Here is an 18,502-nt window from a genome sequence, read left to right as displayed (position 1 = left end):
GAAGCAGATTACACTCAAAACCTGAAGTCATTAATTATCCGTCTTTGCTAAACTTTTTATCACTAAATCTATACAAAAACAATGTATATTTGAATTGAATTGAATGTAATAAAACAGAATGTAGGTATATTTACCTAAAACTGAAGAACTGTACGATATATTTTTATTATTCGTAATGTAAATGTATCGAGTTCTCGATACGAAAACGGATCATTACATTAGATGGGAGTACTCTATAGTCAGCCTTCGAGATTTACGTTACCGTATGTCAAAACAGTTTTCGTACCTACTCCATCTACTCTCGATTATAAGTTTCGAGCTTCGAGAACGTGATGATTCGATTGTGAAACGAAAGTAAGTAAATTCATTTGTGCTGCTGAAATTATTATTTTTTACGGACGGTAGGAGCGCTGTTTAAATCCCATACATTTTGTTTCGATAGCAATACATACGAATATGGTTTCGATTACCATTCGTGCTGCACACATGTAAATAATGACCACTCTGAAGAACATAGTTACGTTAGTGGTGGATAGGTGGCGCTGGTAGCAAGGATTTTTATCTTTTGAACAATATTAGAGTAAGATCTCAGGGCCCCCAGACGTCACGTATTTTCTGACCAACGAAATGTGGCCGATTGCGTAGTGTTAGAATGTACTAAGAACGCATGCCTACCTGCTACCTTGCTTAGACGGCCAATTTTCAGGTATCAGGTACTCAAGGTACATAAAATCATTACCTACTTCACGTAAATTCTGAAAGCTGATTTTTATATATGTCCACCAGACAACTATTTTAAAACCTCTTACAAAAAGACAGACCGAGCCAATCATTCCCTAAATTCAATTTAATACCTCTGTGGGTAAGAGCGCGAGGGCATTATCCACGCACATGAGACTGAGTAAGACATGTATTAGGATATATTGACTTCGGTGTCTCTCTATCTCTCTCTTACAGTTGACTCATATCAATTAATTATTAATATTAAAAGAAAATCAGTTAAAAATTAAATAATTAGGTAAATAATTAAAAATTTATTTGTAAAAATAAATCAATCTAGCTACGATTTATTTTTAGAAAATGTTGTTTTGTTCGTGTTTTTAATAATCAACTTTATGGATAATTAACTTTATGACTCTTCCTGACATATATTGGTGAATAATAATACTATTTTTCTTAATTGAGAGCAACTAACTGCTTTAAAGACACCAGATGGTATTATAAAAAAAAACCGAGCATAGCTCGGTCATCATCTAGTAAGGGTTTATCAAACAATTTAATTAAATTACTAATATCTCTTAATTTTTTTTTAAATCCCTCTACACTATTTATAGTTTACTTTGTATTAAATGGTTAGCAGAGAACATGGCCAGACCTGGAGTGATGTAAAAGAGCATGGGCAAGACAGGGTGAAGTGAAGATAACTTGTGAGGGCCCTATGTACCAGCGGGGTACCTTAGTGCTAGAACAACAACAAAAATGTGAAAAATTAAGGGGAAAAAAGCAATGGCTATGATATTAACAAGCATGAAATAGAATAATAAAATACATTTATTAGTTAAAATTTCTGTTTATTACCTTTAATCTATCAACTTACAATAATATATTAAATTTTTAGTATTGTAAACTTCTCTTAGTTTGTATGTCATCCAAAAGTATTCTTAGTTCTTCATCTTCAAATTTTCCTTCTAATGATGGTATCAGTGCTTTCGCTTCCTCCGGTGTTTCAGGACATAAATTTGCTAAGCTTGCCAATTCAAACTTGTGAAGTTTTTTTGATTGTAATAGGCTGAAAAATTTATCAACAAACACCAAAGTATTAATATTTTATACCAACCCTTTACACTACAGCAAAGCCCATACTGGAGATAAAACTTGTTTATTGAATTTTGTAATTTTTTATTTTTTAATGTCCATTGGTTTACTTAAAATTGATTTCAAATTACTTGTAAAATGCTTACCTAATTTGATTGAAAATATCTTACTTCACACAAGCAAAAATGGCCTCAAGTTATCCACATCATTCTCCTGTCCTTCTCCCAGTCACCTGGGGTCGGCGCAACATATTTTCTCCTTCCATAGTCCTCTATCATATACCATTTCTATGCTCACTCCCCTCTTACAAATATTGTCTTTCGCAAAAACCACCTCATGTGTGAAGGGTTAAAATAATATAATATTATTAAACTTACTGTCTAACAGCAGCTATTGTCTCTTTGTTTTTGAACTTTTTAAACATATTGGTATACGTTAGTGTTTTCATGAAGACTTCAGAGAATTCTTGTTCCTCTTCAGCAGATTCATTTTGAGCTTTTCTATTTTCCAATAACATGTCAACTTCAGATATCATTAAAGTTTCAGCATTCTCAAATTCTATAAGCACAGAGAAATAAAATATTTACCAACAATCCTATGAATGACGAAACCACCGATATTTGGGTGCTTTAAAAATTTAGAAAGATTAATTGAATTTATATTTAATCACATCAATTAAATTTTGTCATAATATAAAAAACATTTTGACCACAATATACATTTCATTTGTGTCCGAAGAACTTACTGTTGTTATTTGTATAAATCATACATTATTTCATACCTTTTGGGAATTGCAGATCAGCTGCATCCTCTTCCACCACATATTGTAGAGGTCCAGTCATGATGATGGATTTATATGGTGACTAGCTTAAAAATTTATCACAAATTCAAGAATACAGCTAGATTTTTATTATACGTGACTTCCCAACTTCCACTGTTTAAATAATACAACGGCTTATTTAACAACGAACCTTTCTGTATCTAATGCTTTGTTTTGAAAAGTGTTTCCTTTTTCATGTAACCTTTTGAACAAAGCAAAACCCTCAAATATTAAGTGTTTAATCTATCATTAAAACAATTAGGTATCTATGTAGAAATTAAACGTTAATTAAGTTGAATATTGTGGAAGCTAACTAGTAGTAGTAGTAGTAGTAGTAGTAGTAGTTTTATTGGCTAAACTTTCCTTTTAGGTCCGTCGATTTGGAAGTTCACAATATTTTTGTAGATAGTACTCATAAATAAAAAGATTTTTGCAAAATTTTAAGTTGCGGAGACTCACGGTTTACGAGATATAATTTTTTAAAGTTTCCGTAAACATTAGACAAATCGTCAAGGTAGATGTCACATTTGACGTTTCAGGTTCCATTCACGGTAAGCGTGTATTTTGTTAAATTTTATGTCATGTTATTACCGAAATATATTTTATTATTTTAATATATTCACATAGTAAATTTGTTGTAATTAATGTGCATTGTAATTGTTTCTGTAATAAGCAATTATATAGACTTTTTTACACAAAAAGTAACAAAATGTTGTTTATACTGTGGAACGGAACGTGAATGACGTATTTTTTTATAGCGTCTTTTCAGAAGTCGTCGTGGCCTTTTTTTTTTTTTTTTTAACGCTGGGGAATCCATTTACGGATACCTTCGATCAACAATAGTAACTAGATTTCGGGTCGGTGCATAAAATCCGTCTCGTCAAATAGCAGCGCACTTGAAATGTGAGCTCTTATTTTGTTTAGTTCACTTCAAACACAGCCAATGTCAACCCGTCTCACAATACCGCAGTGTGTATTCAAAAGTTGCAAAAATAAGGCCCGAAAAAGCAATTTAACGGCCGGAGTATCTTACTTTCGGTAAGTACATGAAGTATAAACTATATTGTAAGCTTTAAACTTATAAATAATATTAAATTTTGAACAAAATTACCGATTTTTAACCACCGCTACAAATGTTGGCCAAGGCTCGGCCAACACATGGACAAACTTTTGCTTAACAGAACAGTAAATGCATGGAGTAGATTTGTGTTGTAATAATTTTTTAAAATTTGTTAGCAGCACTTCAAAATTAGTTGGTTAAAATTGGTTAATGCTGCTTTTGTGTCTGTTTGTTGGACTCTCATTAGATACTTAGCTTTCCATTTTTATTTTAGCTTTCCTAGCAATCACGTGTGCAGAATGGATCTCGATTGTCGCCAGAGAAAAAAGAGATGACTTTTATAAGCCAGCTAAGAACTCCGCTTATTGACACTGGACATCTTTGCCTTCCGAGCTCACGGCTACTGAAATGTGGCCGAAACATTGTAATAAAAATACCACGCTTGAAACCGTTTAAACGTTGTTTTATTATGTGCACTGGTCGCGAAAACTTAAAAATACATATTACACAAAAACGTAACGCTAATAAAATAATAAGTAATGTATAGATACTAACAAACATACATTTCCAAAACATAAAAAGTAAACAACTAAACTTTTACTTTAATTCATTAATAAATTATTTTAGTGTTAAGCGCGACTCCCTTACCTCCTGTAGTAAATAGAAATCGGCATTTCAAGAAGCAAAAATAAATAAAGCAAAACGATGTTAGTTCTCAGAGCAATTAAGGGAAAAGTTACTTTATTTGTTGCACCTTAAGATTGATTTAACATTAAAAGTTGTTTAAAATATGTCTTTTTATTGGTAAGTGACAGGAGTAATTTATTGCTTTGCTCGTTTTATGTGACGAATGATCGTAAGTATTAGATAATGTTTTGGAGATTTGTGACTTTATTACTCGGTGCCATAGTTGTTATTAGTTTGAAAGTATAAGTGTTTCAAAACTTTTTTCTCCGTTTGTTAGTAAACGAATGTAGCTATATAAGTATATATTCACGCGGACAGTTTTTGCTTTAATTTTGTACGTATCCCTTTATCTAGTTACTATTGTTAGGTATTTATAAGTACATAGTGCAGGTTCCGGGGATGTCACATAAATATCACATAAATTATAATAAAGTCTGCTGTCGTGTAGGCTTAGTTGCTACGCATATCCGATGATGTTGATCGTATTCTATTAAATCTCGATAAAGATGTTTAAAACTAATCTAATTACTTCTGGAAATAGATAATAGTATCTCAGATATAATTAACTGAATTTATTTTAACTTAATAATTTTAAATAATTGTTCAATTGACTCGGTTGACTTCACTCGTCTAGTGACGTCGATCGCACCACCATTCCGTTGTGGTGGGGCGATCAGACAATATATATTCAAGCACACCGAGGTAGCATTCATTCTCGACAGAGAGTTGAAAGTGTAAGCACGATCACTGTAAATTACTCTGTAAGTGCAAAGTGGAAATAAATACAAGCTGTTTGTGTAAAGTGACGCATTATTGAATTCCTGCTGACCTAAGCCCTTTAGGTCAGAAGTGGGATCAGCAAGAAAATTTCTTATTTTCTTGTCACGCCTACAAACCCGGAAAAACGTAAGTAACGAAATACTATTTGAACTTTTTGTTATAATGTTATGTGATTTTTTTTTTTTCTGCTCTTCCTTTAATTATCGTGTACATTAAATAAGGCAATTTAGTATCCTGACCAAATTGAAGGAGTGGATTATTACCATGCTACCATAGTTTGATGTAGATTCCATGTTTTATTTGATTATGGGCTCCTAGTTTTAGGAGAAAATTATTACTGATTACTGTTAATTTATTAAATTTTTTTCTCTCCTATTTTGCGGAGTATGAATAAAAACGATCTAAAGGTATAAAATTAAATCAGATTTTTTTTATGCATTTGATTTTGATGGGGGACGGATAGTTAATTTATTTTCACGCAATAAAAGCAGGAGTCGGTAGTCTACCATTATATACAGTGGCCATTGATACTTACACTGTTATTACATATTATAAAACAAGGTTTTTTTTGTTCATGGTAAAAACTACTGAACAATTGTGGTTTCCGCCAGTATACAGTGATTAATTGTGAAGGTTTATATATTTAGGTACGCCACGCTTTAATCATCATGCGAAGCAAGGGTGGGCCGCTAGATTTTATTATTTTTACTCATACTGTCTCAACATTGGAATGGTAATAAATCACAATTGACACAACTCTAGTGGTGACGCAGCTCTAATAGTGGTAACCGAAAGTTTCAGGAGAGATGGAAAGAGACGATGGAAATACCCTAGGTGGAGGGTTGAGCGGAATGAATGACACCCTAGGTGGAGGGTCGATTTCAAAATATGGTGGAAGGTCAGGCTCAAATACCCCAGGTAGAGGGTTGAGCGTAATGAATGACACCCTAGGTGGAGGGTCGATTTCAAAATATGGTGGAAGGTCAGGCTCAAATACCCCAGGTAGAGGGTTGAGCGTAATGAATGACACCCTAGGTGGAGGGTCGATTTCAAAATATGGTGGAAGGTCAGGCTCAAATACCCCAGGTAGAGGGTTGAGCGTAATGAATGACACCCTAGGTGGAGGGTCGATTTCAAAATATGGTGGAAGGTCAGGCTCAAATACCCCAGGTAGAGGGTTGAGCGTAATGAATGATACCCTAGGTGGGGGGTTGATTTCAAAATACATAACCCAGGATGAGGGGTTATGTAAAAAAAAGAAATCCCAAGGTGGTGGGTTGAGGTTACGATATCGAAAAATAAGTGAGAACACGGACCAAGAAAGGAACACAACCGATGAGGATCATGGAACTTCACTCAATGTACGTAAACGGCAATATTTCAAGAAAGGGGTGTCGCGAGCTAAAACACAGTCGCGACGTCGGTCGATATCAAGTGATGCGGAAGAGTCACTATCTCGGCCACTCATTAGAAGCAGACAATCGCGGACTAGAGACGAGTCTAGTCAGCCAAGCAGGAGGAGGCGGAATACTTGCAGTTCTTCTGCATCTAGAGGTACGACACCATCTCCTAAAAGATCAAAATTGTCTAAATTGTCTAAAAATAGAAATACTAATCGCGATATTAAGCTTATGGATAGGTTTTTATCTATTTTAGAAAAGGTTAAAAGCTCAGACAAACCTAAGCTAGCATTTAACGCGAATGTGGTGCCGGAGTTTGACCCTTTATCCAAAGACCAAACTATTATAACATGGATCACCAAAGTAGAAGAATGTGCCGAGATTTATGGGTGGGAAGAAAGAGAAATTATACACTACTCTATGCCAAAATTATGCGGGGTCGCGAAAACATGGTACCAGGGTCTCACTTCGGTATTGCATACGTGGCCTGAATGGAAAAAGAAACTATTAGAATCTTTTCCGTGTAGGGAGGATTACGCTGAGCTTTTAACTGAAATGTTGGCCAAGAAAGTTAAATATGGTGAATCGCTGGAGCATTATTACTACGCGAAGATTAATTTACTAAATAGGTGTAACATATCTGGTAAACAAGCCGTAGATTGTCTTCTGTATGGGGTAGAAGATCGCGCAGTAAAAGTTGGAGCTCAAGCAGCTCAATTCCGTGACCCCAAACAGGTACTTAAATATTTCAAAACTGTTAAAATAGGACAGAGCAGAGATAATCAAGATATCATACGCAGAGGTAGGTTCGGAATCAATACCAATCGAGCGGATTCTTCGAGAACAAATAACCCTGCAATTAGGTGCTTTAGTTGCAACGAAATTGGTCATCCTAGTTTCAGATGTGGAAAAACAGTGGAATCTGTGAAATGCCACAATTGCAACGAGATAGGTCACCGTAGTACTAAGTGTGAAAAGCCCTTTGCCAAATGTACTACATGTAATAAAGTCGGTCATCTCACATCTAATTGCTACAAAAATACGGGAAGGTTTTCAATTGAAACCGGTAAAGATTTAACATCAGCTAATGATCCAAAGCATAAACAGGTATTGGAGGTAACGTGCGAAAATACCGGAATAAATAAGTATGTCATGGATATTAAGGTGAACGGGTCTGTGATTACGTGCCATGTGGATCTGGGCAGCCAATGTTCACTTATAAGAGCAAGTGACGCAAGATCTTTAGGTTTAACAATGATTAATCAAGATAATTTACCGACGCTTAGAGGTATAGGAGCCAGCATGGTAAAACCATTAGGAATAGTCATTGCCACTGTAGAGGTTCAAGGTGTAGCAGAAACAATTAATTTATACGTCGTGGATGATTATGTGTTGGTACATCCCGTTCTCCTCGGGCACTCGTTTACGGAGAAACCAGACATTATTATTATTAAAACTCCGGATTCTATCAATATTCATAGAATGCCTCCAAATAAAATAAACCTAGTAGCCTCACAAGACTATAAAATTCCCTGTTCCGCAACACAGGCAGTACAAGTCTTTACAGACGCACAGTTGATAAACTGTGAGGTGGATGTTAAAGGTACGCTTCACGGCCCCGAAGGCGCCGAGTATTATTTACTTCCTGGCTGCTACAACATCAAGAACGGTCATGGTGCAATTCTGATTTATAATGTTGCGTTAAAACCATTGAGTATTACTAAGGGTACACTGCTCACGCGATCCTTGGAACGAAAGCAAGTTCCAGTCGACGAGATAAAAAACTCCTTTAGCGTCGTATTTGACGATTCTGTAATGAACATTTCCGTGAATTGTAACCCGAAATTAGATACGAATCAGCGGCAACAACTAAAGGGTGTGCTGGAAAGGTATGGTGACCGTTTCTCAAATAGCTTGCATGATTTAGGGTTTACAACGATTACTGAGATGACCATAGAATTAATAGATGACGAACCTATTGTGTATCGCCCGTACCGTATGTCGTACGCCGAAAGACTGTTGGTGAGTAGCATGATCCAGGAAATGTTAGACAGCAATATAATAAAGGAGTCGTCATCACCCTATGCGAGTCCTATCATCATGGTGCAGAAGAAAACAGGTGATAAACGCTTATGTGTCGACTACAGAGCTCTGAACAGAAAAACTAAAAAGGATCATTACCCGATGCCACGAGTGGAAGATCAGCTGGACTTGCTGGCGGGTAACACTTTATTTACTTCTTTGGATTTGGCATCTGGCTACTATCAGATCCCCATATCGGAAGAGTCTCGACCCAAGACGGCTTTCGTAACACCTGATGGTCAGTTTGAGTTTAACCGCATGCCTTTCGGTCTTGTTAATGCACCTTCAGTATTTCAAAGGACGATAAACAAAATATTGAAGGAAGCTAAAATTAAATATGCCATTGTATACATGGATGATATCCTAATCCCGTCAAAAGACTTCGAGGAAGGGTTGCTGAGATTAGAGGAAGTACTACAACTACTGAAAGAAGGTGGGTTGACTTTAAAGTTAAGTAAGTGCCATTTCTTCCTCGACACTGTAGACTTCCTCGGATTTGAAGTCAGCGCTGGTGGTATTCGACCTGGGAGTCGAAAAAGTGAAGCAGTCTCCAAGTTTCCACGACCCACGAATCAACACGAGGTACGCCAATTTCTTGGACTGTCCGGTTTCTTTAGACGATTTATACAGGGATACGCCATCATCACTGCTCCCCTAACAGACTTATTAAAAAAGGATGCGGGATGGACCTGGAACGAGGAGCAAGAACAAGCATTCGAAAGGATAAAGGAGTTACTTACAAGCAGACCCATACTTGCTCTGTATGACCCTAGGGCGGAAATAGAACTGCATACCGACGCTTGCAAAGAAGGTCTTGCAGGTATTCTTCTTCAGCGAAACTCAAATGGAGTGATGCAGCCAGTCTCGTATTTTAGCCGGAAAACCACAAGTGACGAACGTAAGATGCATTCATATGAATTAGAAACCCTCGCGGTGATCGCATCTTTGAATCGATTCAGGGTATATCTTTTAGGTATACCATTTAAGATTTTGACTGACTGCAATGCACTTAGGTCTACGTTAGTCAAGAGAGATTTGATACCTCGTATATCACGCTGGTGGGTTCAACTACAGGAATACGACTGCACGATAGAGTACCGTCCTGGCGCACGGATGGCCCATGTAGACGCACTTAGCAGGAATACTGTAGGTAATGACGAAGGTGGAGCGCACATTTTGGATGTCTTGCCTGTAAAAGAACAAGTACAGGCACCGATTCATGACCATGATTGGATTGCGACTGTGCAAGCTGCTGATGAAGAGGTAAGGAGGATTAAACAAAGCTTAGCGGACCCGGTCGTTACGGAAGCCATAGACATACACAAAAATTATAAACTCAAAAACGATAAAGTTTATCGTATCGTAGGAGAAGAGATGAAATGGCTGGTACCTCAAGGTGTAAGGTGGCAGGTTCTAAAAATGAATCATGATGACCTTGGTCATTGGGGATTCGAAAAAACCCTTCAACGCATAAGAGATCATTATTGGTTTCCAAAAATGCGCAGATTTGTAAAAAAGTACGTCACATCATGTCTAGAATGTGCGCACCATAAAGCTCCAGGTGGAAAGCATGAAGGCGAGTTACATCCTATTGAAAAGGTAACTATACCCTTCCACACCGTTCATGTGGATCACCTCGGACCCTTCGTCAAGAGCAAGACAGGTAACTGCTACTTATTGGTAATCGTTGACGGATTCACAAAATATGTGAATATAAACCCGGTCCGGAACACGAAGTCTTTTACCTCAGTACAAGTAATGAAGAGGCATGTAAGCTATTTTGGAGTCCCAACTAGATTAATTACAGATAGGGGTACTAGCTTCACAAGTAAGACATTCCAGGACTTCATTGGATCATACGGTATAAAACATATTCAAAATGCCGTTGCTACTCCTAGGTCCAACGGACAAGTTGAACGATTCAATAGGACAATTTTAGATGCGCTGTCTACGTCTAATCACGGTAGTGACGATAGGTCCTGGGATGAACACATTTTAGACATACAAGTTGGAATCAACACTACAAAACACAAGACAACACAAAAAAGTCCCTCCGAATTACTATTCGGTTTCAACATTATCAGCAGGACCGAAGGTAAGTTGAGCGAAGTCATTAATGAAACACTTAATAGGATTCCGGTAGACGAGTTGGATGAGGTGAGACAGGAAGCAGGAGAGAAAATAAAAAAACAACAAGTAAGAGACGCAGACAATTATAACAAACATAGGAAAAGACCAACCCAATATAAAGAGGGAGACCTAGTACGAGTGGCAAGGCAAATGCCTCACGATGGTAAATCACAGAAATTGGTTGTAAAATATCAAGGTCCTTATCGTGTAGTAAAAATGCTCAACAATGATAGGTTTTTAATTGAAGACACACCTCTGACTCGTAAGCACGGCCGACGATACGAAGCTATCGTAGCCATTGATAAAATACAACCGTGGATGAATTTTGAAAGAAATTTTGAATCAGACTGTTCCGATAAAAACGATTCCGAGATAGACGAGGAACGCGAAACAGAAAATTAATATCATAGATGTGTTTTCACTCAGTCTAAGCTAATAATTCTGAACTTGTAAGTAAAACTAATATTATACATGATTTGATACTGCATGTTTTAAGGTAATTATTTATATAAAATATACATTTTTTTTGTTAACATTATGAAACAAATACTATTGTTGAAATTAATTGTAAGAGGATTTTTATTATTTAAGTCTCACTTAGCAAAACAAAAAAGCGACGGGACTCGCTTATAGTAGGATGGCCGAGCTGTTAGGTATTTATAAGTACATAGTGCAGGTTCCGGGGATGTCACATAAATATCACATAAATTATAATAAAGTCTGCTGTCGTGTAGGCTTAGTTGCTACGCATATCCGATGATGTTGATCGTATTCTATTAAATCTCGATAAAGATGTTTAAAACTAATCTAATTACTTCTGGAAATAGATAATAGTATCTCAGATATAATTAACTGAATTTATTTTAACTTAATAATTTTAAATAATTGTTCAATTGACTCGGTTGACTTCACTCGTCTAGTGACGTCGATCGCACCACCATTCCGTTGTGGTGGGGCGATCAGACAATATATATTCAAGCACACCGAGGTAGCATTCATTCTCGACAGAGAGTTGAAAGTGTAAGCACGATCACTGTAAATTACTCTGTAAGTGCAAAGTGGAAATAAATACAAGCTGTTTGTGTAAAGTGACGCATTATTGAATTCCTGCTGACCTAAGCCCTTTACTATTGTTGATCGAAGACGGATACCCGGTCGCGTATTTCCATTTCCGTGTTCATTAGGAGGCAGTACTGCCTTGAAACACGCACGGTTTTGTCGCGCTAGCTTCCTTTACAAAATCGTGTTCAATTCAAGGCACGTGTCCTCCAATCGTGCACGGGCTTGCAACGCCAACTGCCCTTCTAAACACGTGTTCAAGGTGACGCATGGAACTTAGCCATGAAGTTCGCGCGTAAACTTCGCTCGCGTCTCGTCACTTCGCCAGTCGCATTCGTTTGTTTTTTCACTGTACAGCGTTTGAGAAAAGTGTGTGCTTTTAAATAATTAAATACTAGATTATGGAAATATTAAAAGATAAATTGGTAATATTGTGAATAATTATAAATAAACAAACTTTATCTTGTCATGATGACAAATAAAACAAACATTACATTACTTTATCTAATGCACAAAAAAATCCATGCGACCGCCAAGTTACTCACCTGTATGAACAATGGCGCCGCCGAACCTACGGAACGCGAGACATCGGTGATATAATTGAAGTTTTAAAACGAAAGAGTTGTTTAAGATAAATGTAGAGATATATTTAAAAGAAGAACCAACTGTTTGTGTTGTAATAACGCCTATTATGCAAAGAGTGTTCATGGCTGGTTTGGCTGATGAAATGGTGTTTATGGATACAAGTGGATCTTGTGATCAAACAAATGCCTGTGTTACATTTATCTTTGCTGCAACGAAAATTGGTGCTTTACCTGCTGTTGTCATTTTGCACACAAGTCAATCTCAAGAAAATTATACACATTCTTTTCAATCTGCAAAAGATTATTTAGAGGAGACTTGCCAGAAGGTTTTTCAACCAAAAATCGTTATGACTGATGATAGCAGCGCAGAAAGGAATGCCTTACGAACAGTATCTCCAAACAGCAGATTAGGTACTTCTTTGCATATTTCATGTAAATCAAGCTTTTTGGCGTTGGTTGTGGCAAAGCGAACATGACGTTATTAAAGAAGATCGGCAATCAGTTATGAAGAAATTCCGTACTGTAATATATGCCAACACAATGCAAGAAGCCGAAATTAGAATGTCTGATTTATCAAATGAGGAGAAAGTTAAGAAAAATAAAAAGCTTAAAAAACATTTAACAAGTTTATGGAATCGGCGTGAGGAGTGGTGTTTAGCATATCGCTCTAATATTCTAACACGAGGGAATAACACAAACAATTACTGTAAATCCTCAATAAGAATTTTTAAAGACGTAGTACTGCAGCGCTGTAAAGTGTTCAATATGTGCGCGTTAGTTGACCTTATCGCGAATACCTTTGAACACAAGAAAAGGTTGATTCAGTTTGCCAATGGGCGGGCAAGAAATCTTATGTTAGCGTATGAAAAATTTTGCCAAGCAAGTAGTAGTATTAAGGATATTGTACACATGGATGACAATACCTATTTCGTGAAAAAGAAGACTGATCTGTATGTTGTGGACTGTGAATTGGCAACATGTGACTGTCCGTATGGTGCTGGGGGCCGATTTTGTAAACATATCTGCGCTGTAGAAAGAAAACATGGGACTGTACTTACCACATCGCTACATTTGAATGACTGTGATCGTCAACAATTTGCAAAATTCGCCCTGGGTGACCAGTTTTTACCGTCGTTCTTTAAAAATATTACGGGCACAAATAGTGAAGACAGCCAAACTGACTCTATTACACCAGATGATGTTGTACCAAACACTTTTGAACTTCCAATAAATCGAGCGGAAAACAGTGTAATTATAAACAATGAAAACTTTGACACTGCTATTCAAAATATTAAAGCTCAGTGGCAAAGAATTACTGATATCTTGGAAAAGGATTCAAATGCTGCATACACAAACATTCTTACAAAGTTTGAATCTGATTTGTCGAAGCTACAAACTCCATCGAGTATTATATCATTTAGAGTTGAAAAAAATGTCGCACGAAAATCTCGAAAAATTAATGTACAACCAACATCGCTCGCTCGCCGCAAAGAAAGGTTTACCATGCAGTGGAAGGATTCAATCAGGACGACCAGCCAAGTCAGAAACGGTGAAAAGAAAACGTGTTCATAATATTGCATCTAATATTGATGATAATGAGCCTCCTGCCAAAAAACATTAATTTTATAAAATTACTTAATTATATTTGTATAAGTACCTACGTTGATTGCCTGCAATACAATACCATATTCATACATCTTTGAATATATGTAGATATATTTTGATCCTAATAAAAGGTTAAAGACTTTGTTTGAGTTTTCCTGCCCATTCATTAAACAACACAAAAGTGCCTTCGAACAAACACGGATTTGTGGCGTTGGAGTCACTAGAAGTCTTATCAGGTTAACGTTGGCTTGCATCTAATGACTTTTTTTTTTTTTTTTTTTTTCCTACCTAAGCTGATAGCCTTGAGAGGCTATGTCAGCGTAACCCTAACTTTAGTAGGTGAGCTCACGGGGCTCAACCTGACGATGTTGCTAACACGAACCCTAGCAAGAGCCGTGTTTCGCAGAATCTACCACCGGATCGGAAACGCGACCCACTGAGAAGATCCGGCGAGAAACTCAGTGGGCTGTGTCTGAGAGTTAATTTACTCGTCGAGCCCTTCGTCGAAAGCGACGGGTTCGACGAGAACGGTGACCGGTGCTTGAAGTACCTAGAAGCACCGTTAGTGGATCGGGAGCATCCGAGATGACGTGTTTTGGGCGACGTCGACTGCTTTCCATTCTGTCCGCAGGATCGGGAATGTAGTTACCGGCGGCCACGATGAGAGGGTTCTCGTGTCGTGCCGCTTTATCGAAGTGGCGCATTGACGCCGACTGTATATACTTACTGATGGACTCTAAGTCCAGGTCGTCATGGAGGTCGACGTTCCTGACGAACCACGGGGCTCCGACGGCTATCCTGCAAAAACGGGATTGAATGATTTGGAATGACTTTAAGTGAGTGCGGGCCGCGTGAGCGAACACTACACTTGCATAGGTCATGACGGGGCGTATGCAAGTTTTGTAGAGTGTCACCTTATTTCTAAGGGACATTTTACTTCGCCTACATATCATCGGGTAGAGACGTCCTAGAATGAAGGCGGCACGGTCGCGTACCGTCTTGATGTGGGGGCGGAATGTCATCCTACTGTCGAGGGTGACGCCTAAATATTTGACCTTCGGGGCCCACGGTATGGGCTGGTCGAACATCGTGATTGGGCGAACGGCGGGGGCGGAGGTGTTGACGCGCCTAGTCGGGAGGGATGACGTTTTATACAAAACATGCCTTTTTATACCTGCAGTTGGTCTTGCAAACTGCAGTGAGTTGAGGGAGCAATTTTTGGAGTTTGCTGTTGTCGTTTTGTTTCAGCAGGCAGGTAAACTTATCATGTCTTATGTGGTATCATTGAATAGGTATTGAACTATCCTTTAACCTTATGTTAAAAAATATATGTATTTTTTTAAATAAAAAGAAGTAAATAATATTTTTCAAAAAATGTACAGATGTGCGATTTCATTGCACCCGAGTGTAGATATATTTTGATCCTAATAAAAGGTTAAAGACTTTGTTTGAGTTTTCTTGCCTATTCATTAAACACAAAAGTGCCTTCGAACAAACACGGATTTGTGGAGCTTAATCAAGGCGCATACTTGCAAACCCGTGCGCGATTGGAGGACGCGTACCCTGAATTGAACACGTGTTTAGAAGGGCAGTTGGCGTTGCAAACCCGTGCGCGATTTGAGGACACGTGCCTTGAATTGAACACGATTTTGTAAAGGAAGCTAGCGCGACAAACCCGTGCGTGTTTCAAGGCAGTACTGCCTCCTAATGAACACGGAAATGGAAATACGCTACCCGGTCGAGGGGGGTAACGGACCGGGTTATGTCGGACTCCGGCGCCTCCTGGCCTGGCCTCCTGAGAGGAAGAAGGGGAGAAGAGAAGGGCCGAGGTCCTTCACCTGCCCCAATTTCTCATAGGAGACTACGCCTTGAAAAAGGCGCGCGAAGCACTTACCCCGCAGAACGACTACCGACTAAACCCCATCGAGCTCCACCACACCGACTACACGAAACTTACGGTACCGCGATGCGCGCCGAAAGTCTCGCCTTAGGCGGTACCCGTACTAATGTTAAGACGGGATTTCATCCCCGGGAAAATCCCGTAGTCGTCGTGGCCTAACGGATAAGACGTCCGGTGCATTCGTGTTGAGCGATGCATCGGTGTTCGAATCCCGCAGGCGGGTACCAATTTTTCTAATGAAATACGTACTCAACAAATGTTCACGATTGATTTCCACGGTGAAGGAATAACATCGTGTAATAAAAATGAAACCCGCAAAATTATAATTTGCGTAATTACTGGTGGTAGGACCTCTTGTGAGTCCGCACGGGTAGGTACCACCACCCTGCCTATTTCTGCCGTGAAGCAGTAATGCGTTTCGGTTTGAAGGGTGGGGCAGCCGTTGTAACTATAATTGAGACCTTAGAACTTATATCTCAAGATGGGTGGCGCATTTACGTTGTAGATGTCTATGGGCTCCAGTAACCACTTAACACCAGGTGGGCTGTGAGCTCGTCCACTCATCTAAAAAATCTGTCTCTGTAATAAATTAACTTTTTAAACAAGATTTAAATATAAAACAGTAAAATTGCTCGTGTTTTGGATATAAAACTGCAAAAATATTCGTAAAATATCGAAAACCGAATCAGAGCACATCACTTTCCACCTGGTCTTGTCTGCCCTACCCCTAGAGTGTATATAAAAAACCGGAGGCGCGGAGGGAGAGCAGTCCTCGCCAATATTAGTTAGTATTTAAAGTATTAAGTACATTTTGGCAAAACTAGCTTCACATATCATTAATATTAATAAATTCAGTTGTCAGTCCTAAGCCTGAGAAAGCATGAAGGATTGTTTTCATTTAAAAAAATGTATTAAAACCATTTCATATGTTATAACTGTTCCTATAAGTGGACATATTCTATTTAAAACATTATTAAACCTGTTGCAAAACAAAACGCTGTTATATTGGAACAGGCTACTGGAACTGTTCTTTCGCTGGAACAGGAACAGGTGGAACAGGTCTCTAATTTCACCTGTTACAGACCATCCCTAGTTTGGACAGGCAAAGGGAGATTAGTCGATTTAGCAAAGGATTCTGTAATGGGAACTATCACGGAAAAAAGATTGCTCCAAAATCGCGAACAGTAGTTGGCTTATGTAAATTTTAACACCACGTTGCATGATTGAAAAATAATACCCACTAGATAAATTTTCCATTCTTACTTCTCAAATGAAAATAATTACCTGTGTCGAAACTATTCCAGCCTTCACACTTACACAATTATCACCTGATCAACTTTGACTACCGTGGCCCCGGCACATCTTACGTTCTTCGATAGTCTACCTACCTACTACTTCGATAGTATACTTAAGTGTCAATAAATTCCCACTATTTTACTGGAACATCTTTAATTTATTTCATCTTAACACGTTTCATTCCATTTAGTTTCATTAAATTTCATCCAGAGCATCCATTAGTCACGTCCACTGAACTCTCAGTTAATAATCCTTGTTTTACTGAGACGATTTTATTTCATCCCATTGAGGGAGTCCGTATAAAGTCCCTTCTTTATTTCGCGGGAAAATCGTGTTTTATGTAATTAACACCACACTTGAAACAATAGGAGTTTTATTGTTGCAGCGGCTTATACAGTTCTAAGTTATACCATTTTTTTTTTTCGTCCTTTAAATATTCAGCGGTAAAAAAAATTTTTTTGGGTATTTTATGTCCAGCTCAACTAAGACCTTTAGGTCATGTCTTATTTTAATTCATATTCTTAATTTTATGAAAAATTATATAATGGAAAGAAGTGAAATGCAATGAAGATGATTAATTTGAGACAATAATCAAGTAAGATGAAATTAAATATAGTGAGATGAGATGATATGGGATGAAATATAATCTCAGTAAAATGGTGGTCATTTAATGAAAGGACATGGGCCATTTTCGGCCCAGCTACTCGTGCCCTCAAGGACATTAATAAAATATCTATAGAAAAAAACATTTCATTTTTACATACTTATTATAAAATTTAAGGGTATTTTAATGGTGGGATAATCAAAAGCATAAATAAAAAGAAATACTTAAGCATGATTAAGCTACATTGATAATATTGAAGGAGCTGCCATGGGTAAAATATATTTATATTTTAAATAATTCATATTAAATCTTCTTAAAGAAAACAATGTATTACAAAAAACTAGCAAAATATATTAACATATTTAATCGATAAATATAAATAATAGATAAGCTGATGATGATGTTCGTTTAGTGGGGCGTGCAATGTATGGTCCATGTCCTTTTTTCAGTGGACTTTTTGGAGGATTCCGGGGAAGTTATGTTCAGCGGCTTTGTTGCATTTTCCCACATTTGTGAACTTTCACAGATATTAAACAGTTAATAAATCACCGTTATTACACATTTAAACCTGAAGAAATACTAAATCGACAAAATAAAACAAATCACACAACTTCACTCCTCGCGTTCCCGCCAAAAAGTCCCGGACTCCCGGCGGTAAAAAGGTCCCGTGTCACAGACTA

The 18,502-nt window shown here is 37.7% G+C and overlaps 1 protein-coding gene and 2 long non-coding RNA genes across 9 annotated transcripts; 2 read left to right on the top strand and 1 right to left on the bottom strand.

Annotated features, from left to right (window-relative positions):
* Positions 1–295: 295 nt before the first annotated feature.
* Positions 296–1,738, top strand: LOC134199265 (uncharacterized). Its single transcript, XR_009973684.1, has 2 exons — positions 296–401; positions 1,358–1,738. It is a non-coding gene; the product is annotated as an uncharacterized LOC134199265 (long non-coding RNA).
* Positions 1,551–18,490, bottom strand: LOC101740659 (DNA-directed RNA polymerase II subunit Rpb4). 7 transcript variants are annotated; one of them, XM_062669752.1, is made up of 5 exons: positions 18,381–18,490; positions 17,207–17,573; positions 2,597–2,682; positions 2,193–2,373; positions 1,551–1,789 (listed from the first exon to the last, which is right to left on the bottom strand). In XM_062669752.1, the coding sequence occupies exons 3-5, from the start codon at positions 2,655–2,657 to the stop codon at positions 1,615–1,617; spliced, it is 417 nt and encodes a 138-aa protein (XP_062525736.1). In that variant the 5' UTR covers positions 2,658–2,682; positions 17,207–17,573; positions 18,381–18,490; the 3' UTR covers positions 1,551–1,614. The 7 variants fall into 7 exon arrangements, with proteins under 7 accessions (XP_062525736.1, XP_062525737.1, XP_062525734.1 ...); XM_062669753.1 differs by having other exon boundaries at positions 17,207–17,449; positions 18,372–18,456; XM_062669750.1 differs by having other exon boundaries at positions 2,597–2,837; positions 17,207–17,449; positions 18,372–18,453.
* On the top strand, positions 3,446–4,152 carry LOC134199264 (uncharacterized). The gene is made up of 2 exons (XR_009973682.1): positions 3,446–3,673; positions 3,970–4,152. It is a non-coding gene; the product is annotated as an uncharacterized LOC134199264 (long non-coding RNA).
* Positions 18,491–18,502: the final 12 nt, after the last annotated feature.

The sequence above is a fragment of the Bombyx mori genome, chromosome 8, assembly GCF_030269925.1.
Source record: "Bombyx mori chromosome 8, ASM3026992v2".
Lineage (NCBI taxonomy): Eukaryota > Metazoa > Arthropoda > Insecta > Lepidoptera > Bombycidae > Bombyx > Bombyx mori.
The sequence above is the reverse complement of the archived record's forward strand: the minus strand, read 5'-3'. Positions and strand labels throughout refer to the sequence as shown.

What these genes read in the sequence shown, in the direction of transcription:
- LOC101740659 (XM_062669752.1), bottom strand. Translation starts at nt 2,657, where the DNA reads ATGACTGGACCTCTACAATATGTGGTGGAAGAGGATGCAGCTGATCTG. An exon ending in TGATCTGCAATTCCCAAAAG is followed by an intron (nt 2,374 to 2,596) that starts GTATGAAATAAT and finishes CTGTGCTTATAG; the next exon opens with AATTTGAGAATGCTGAAACT. An exon ending in ACAATAGCTGCTGTTAGACA is followed by an intron (nt 1,790 to 2,192) that starts GTAAGTTTAATA and finishes TAAATTTTTCAG; the next exon opens with CCTATTACAATCAAAAAAAC.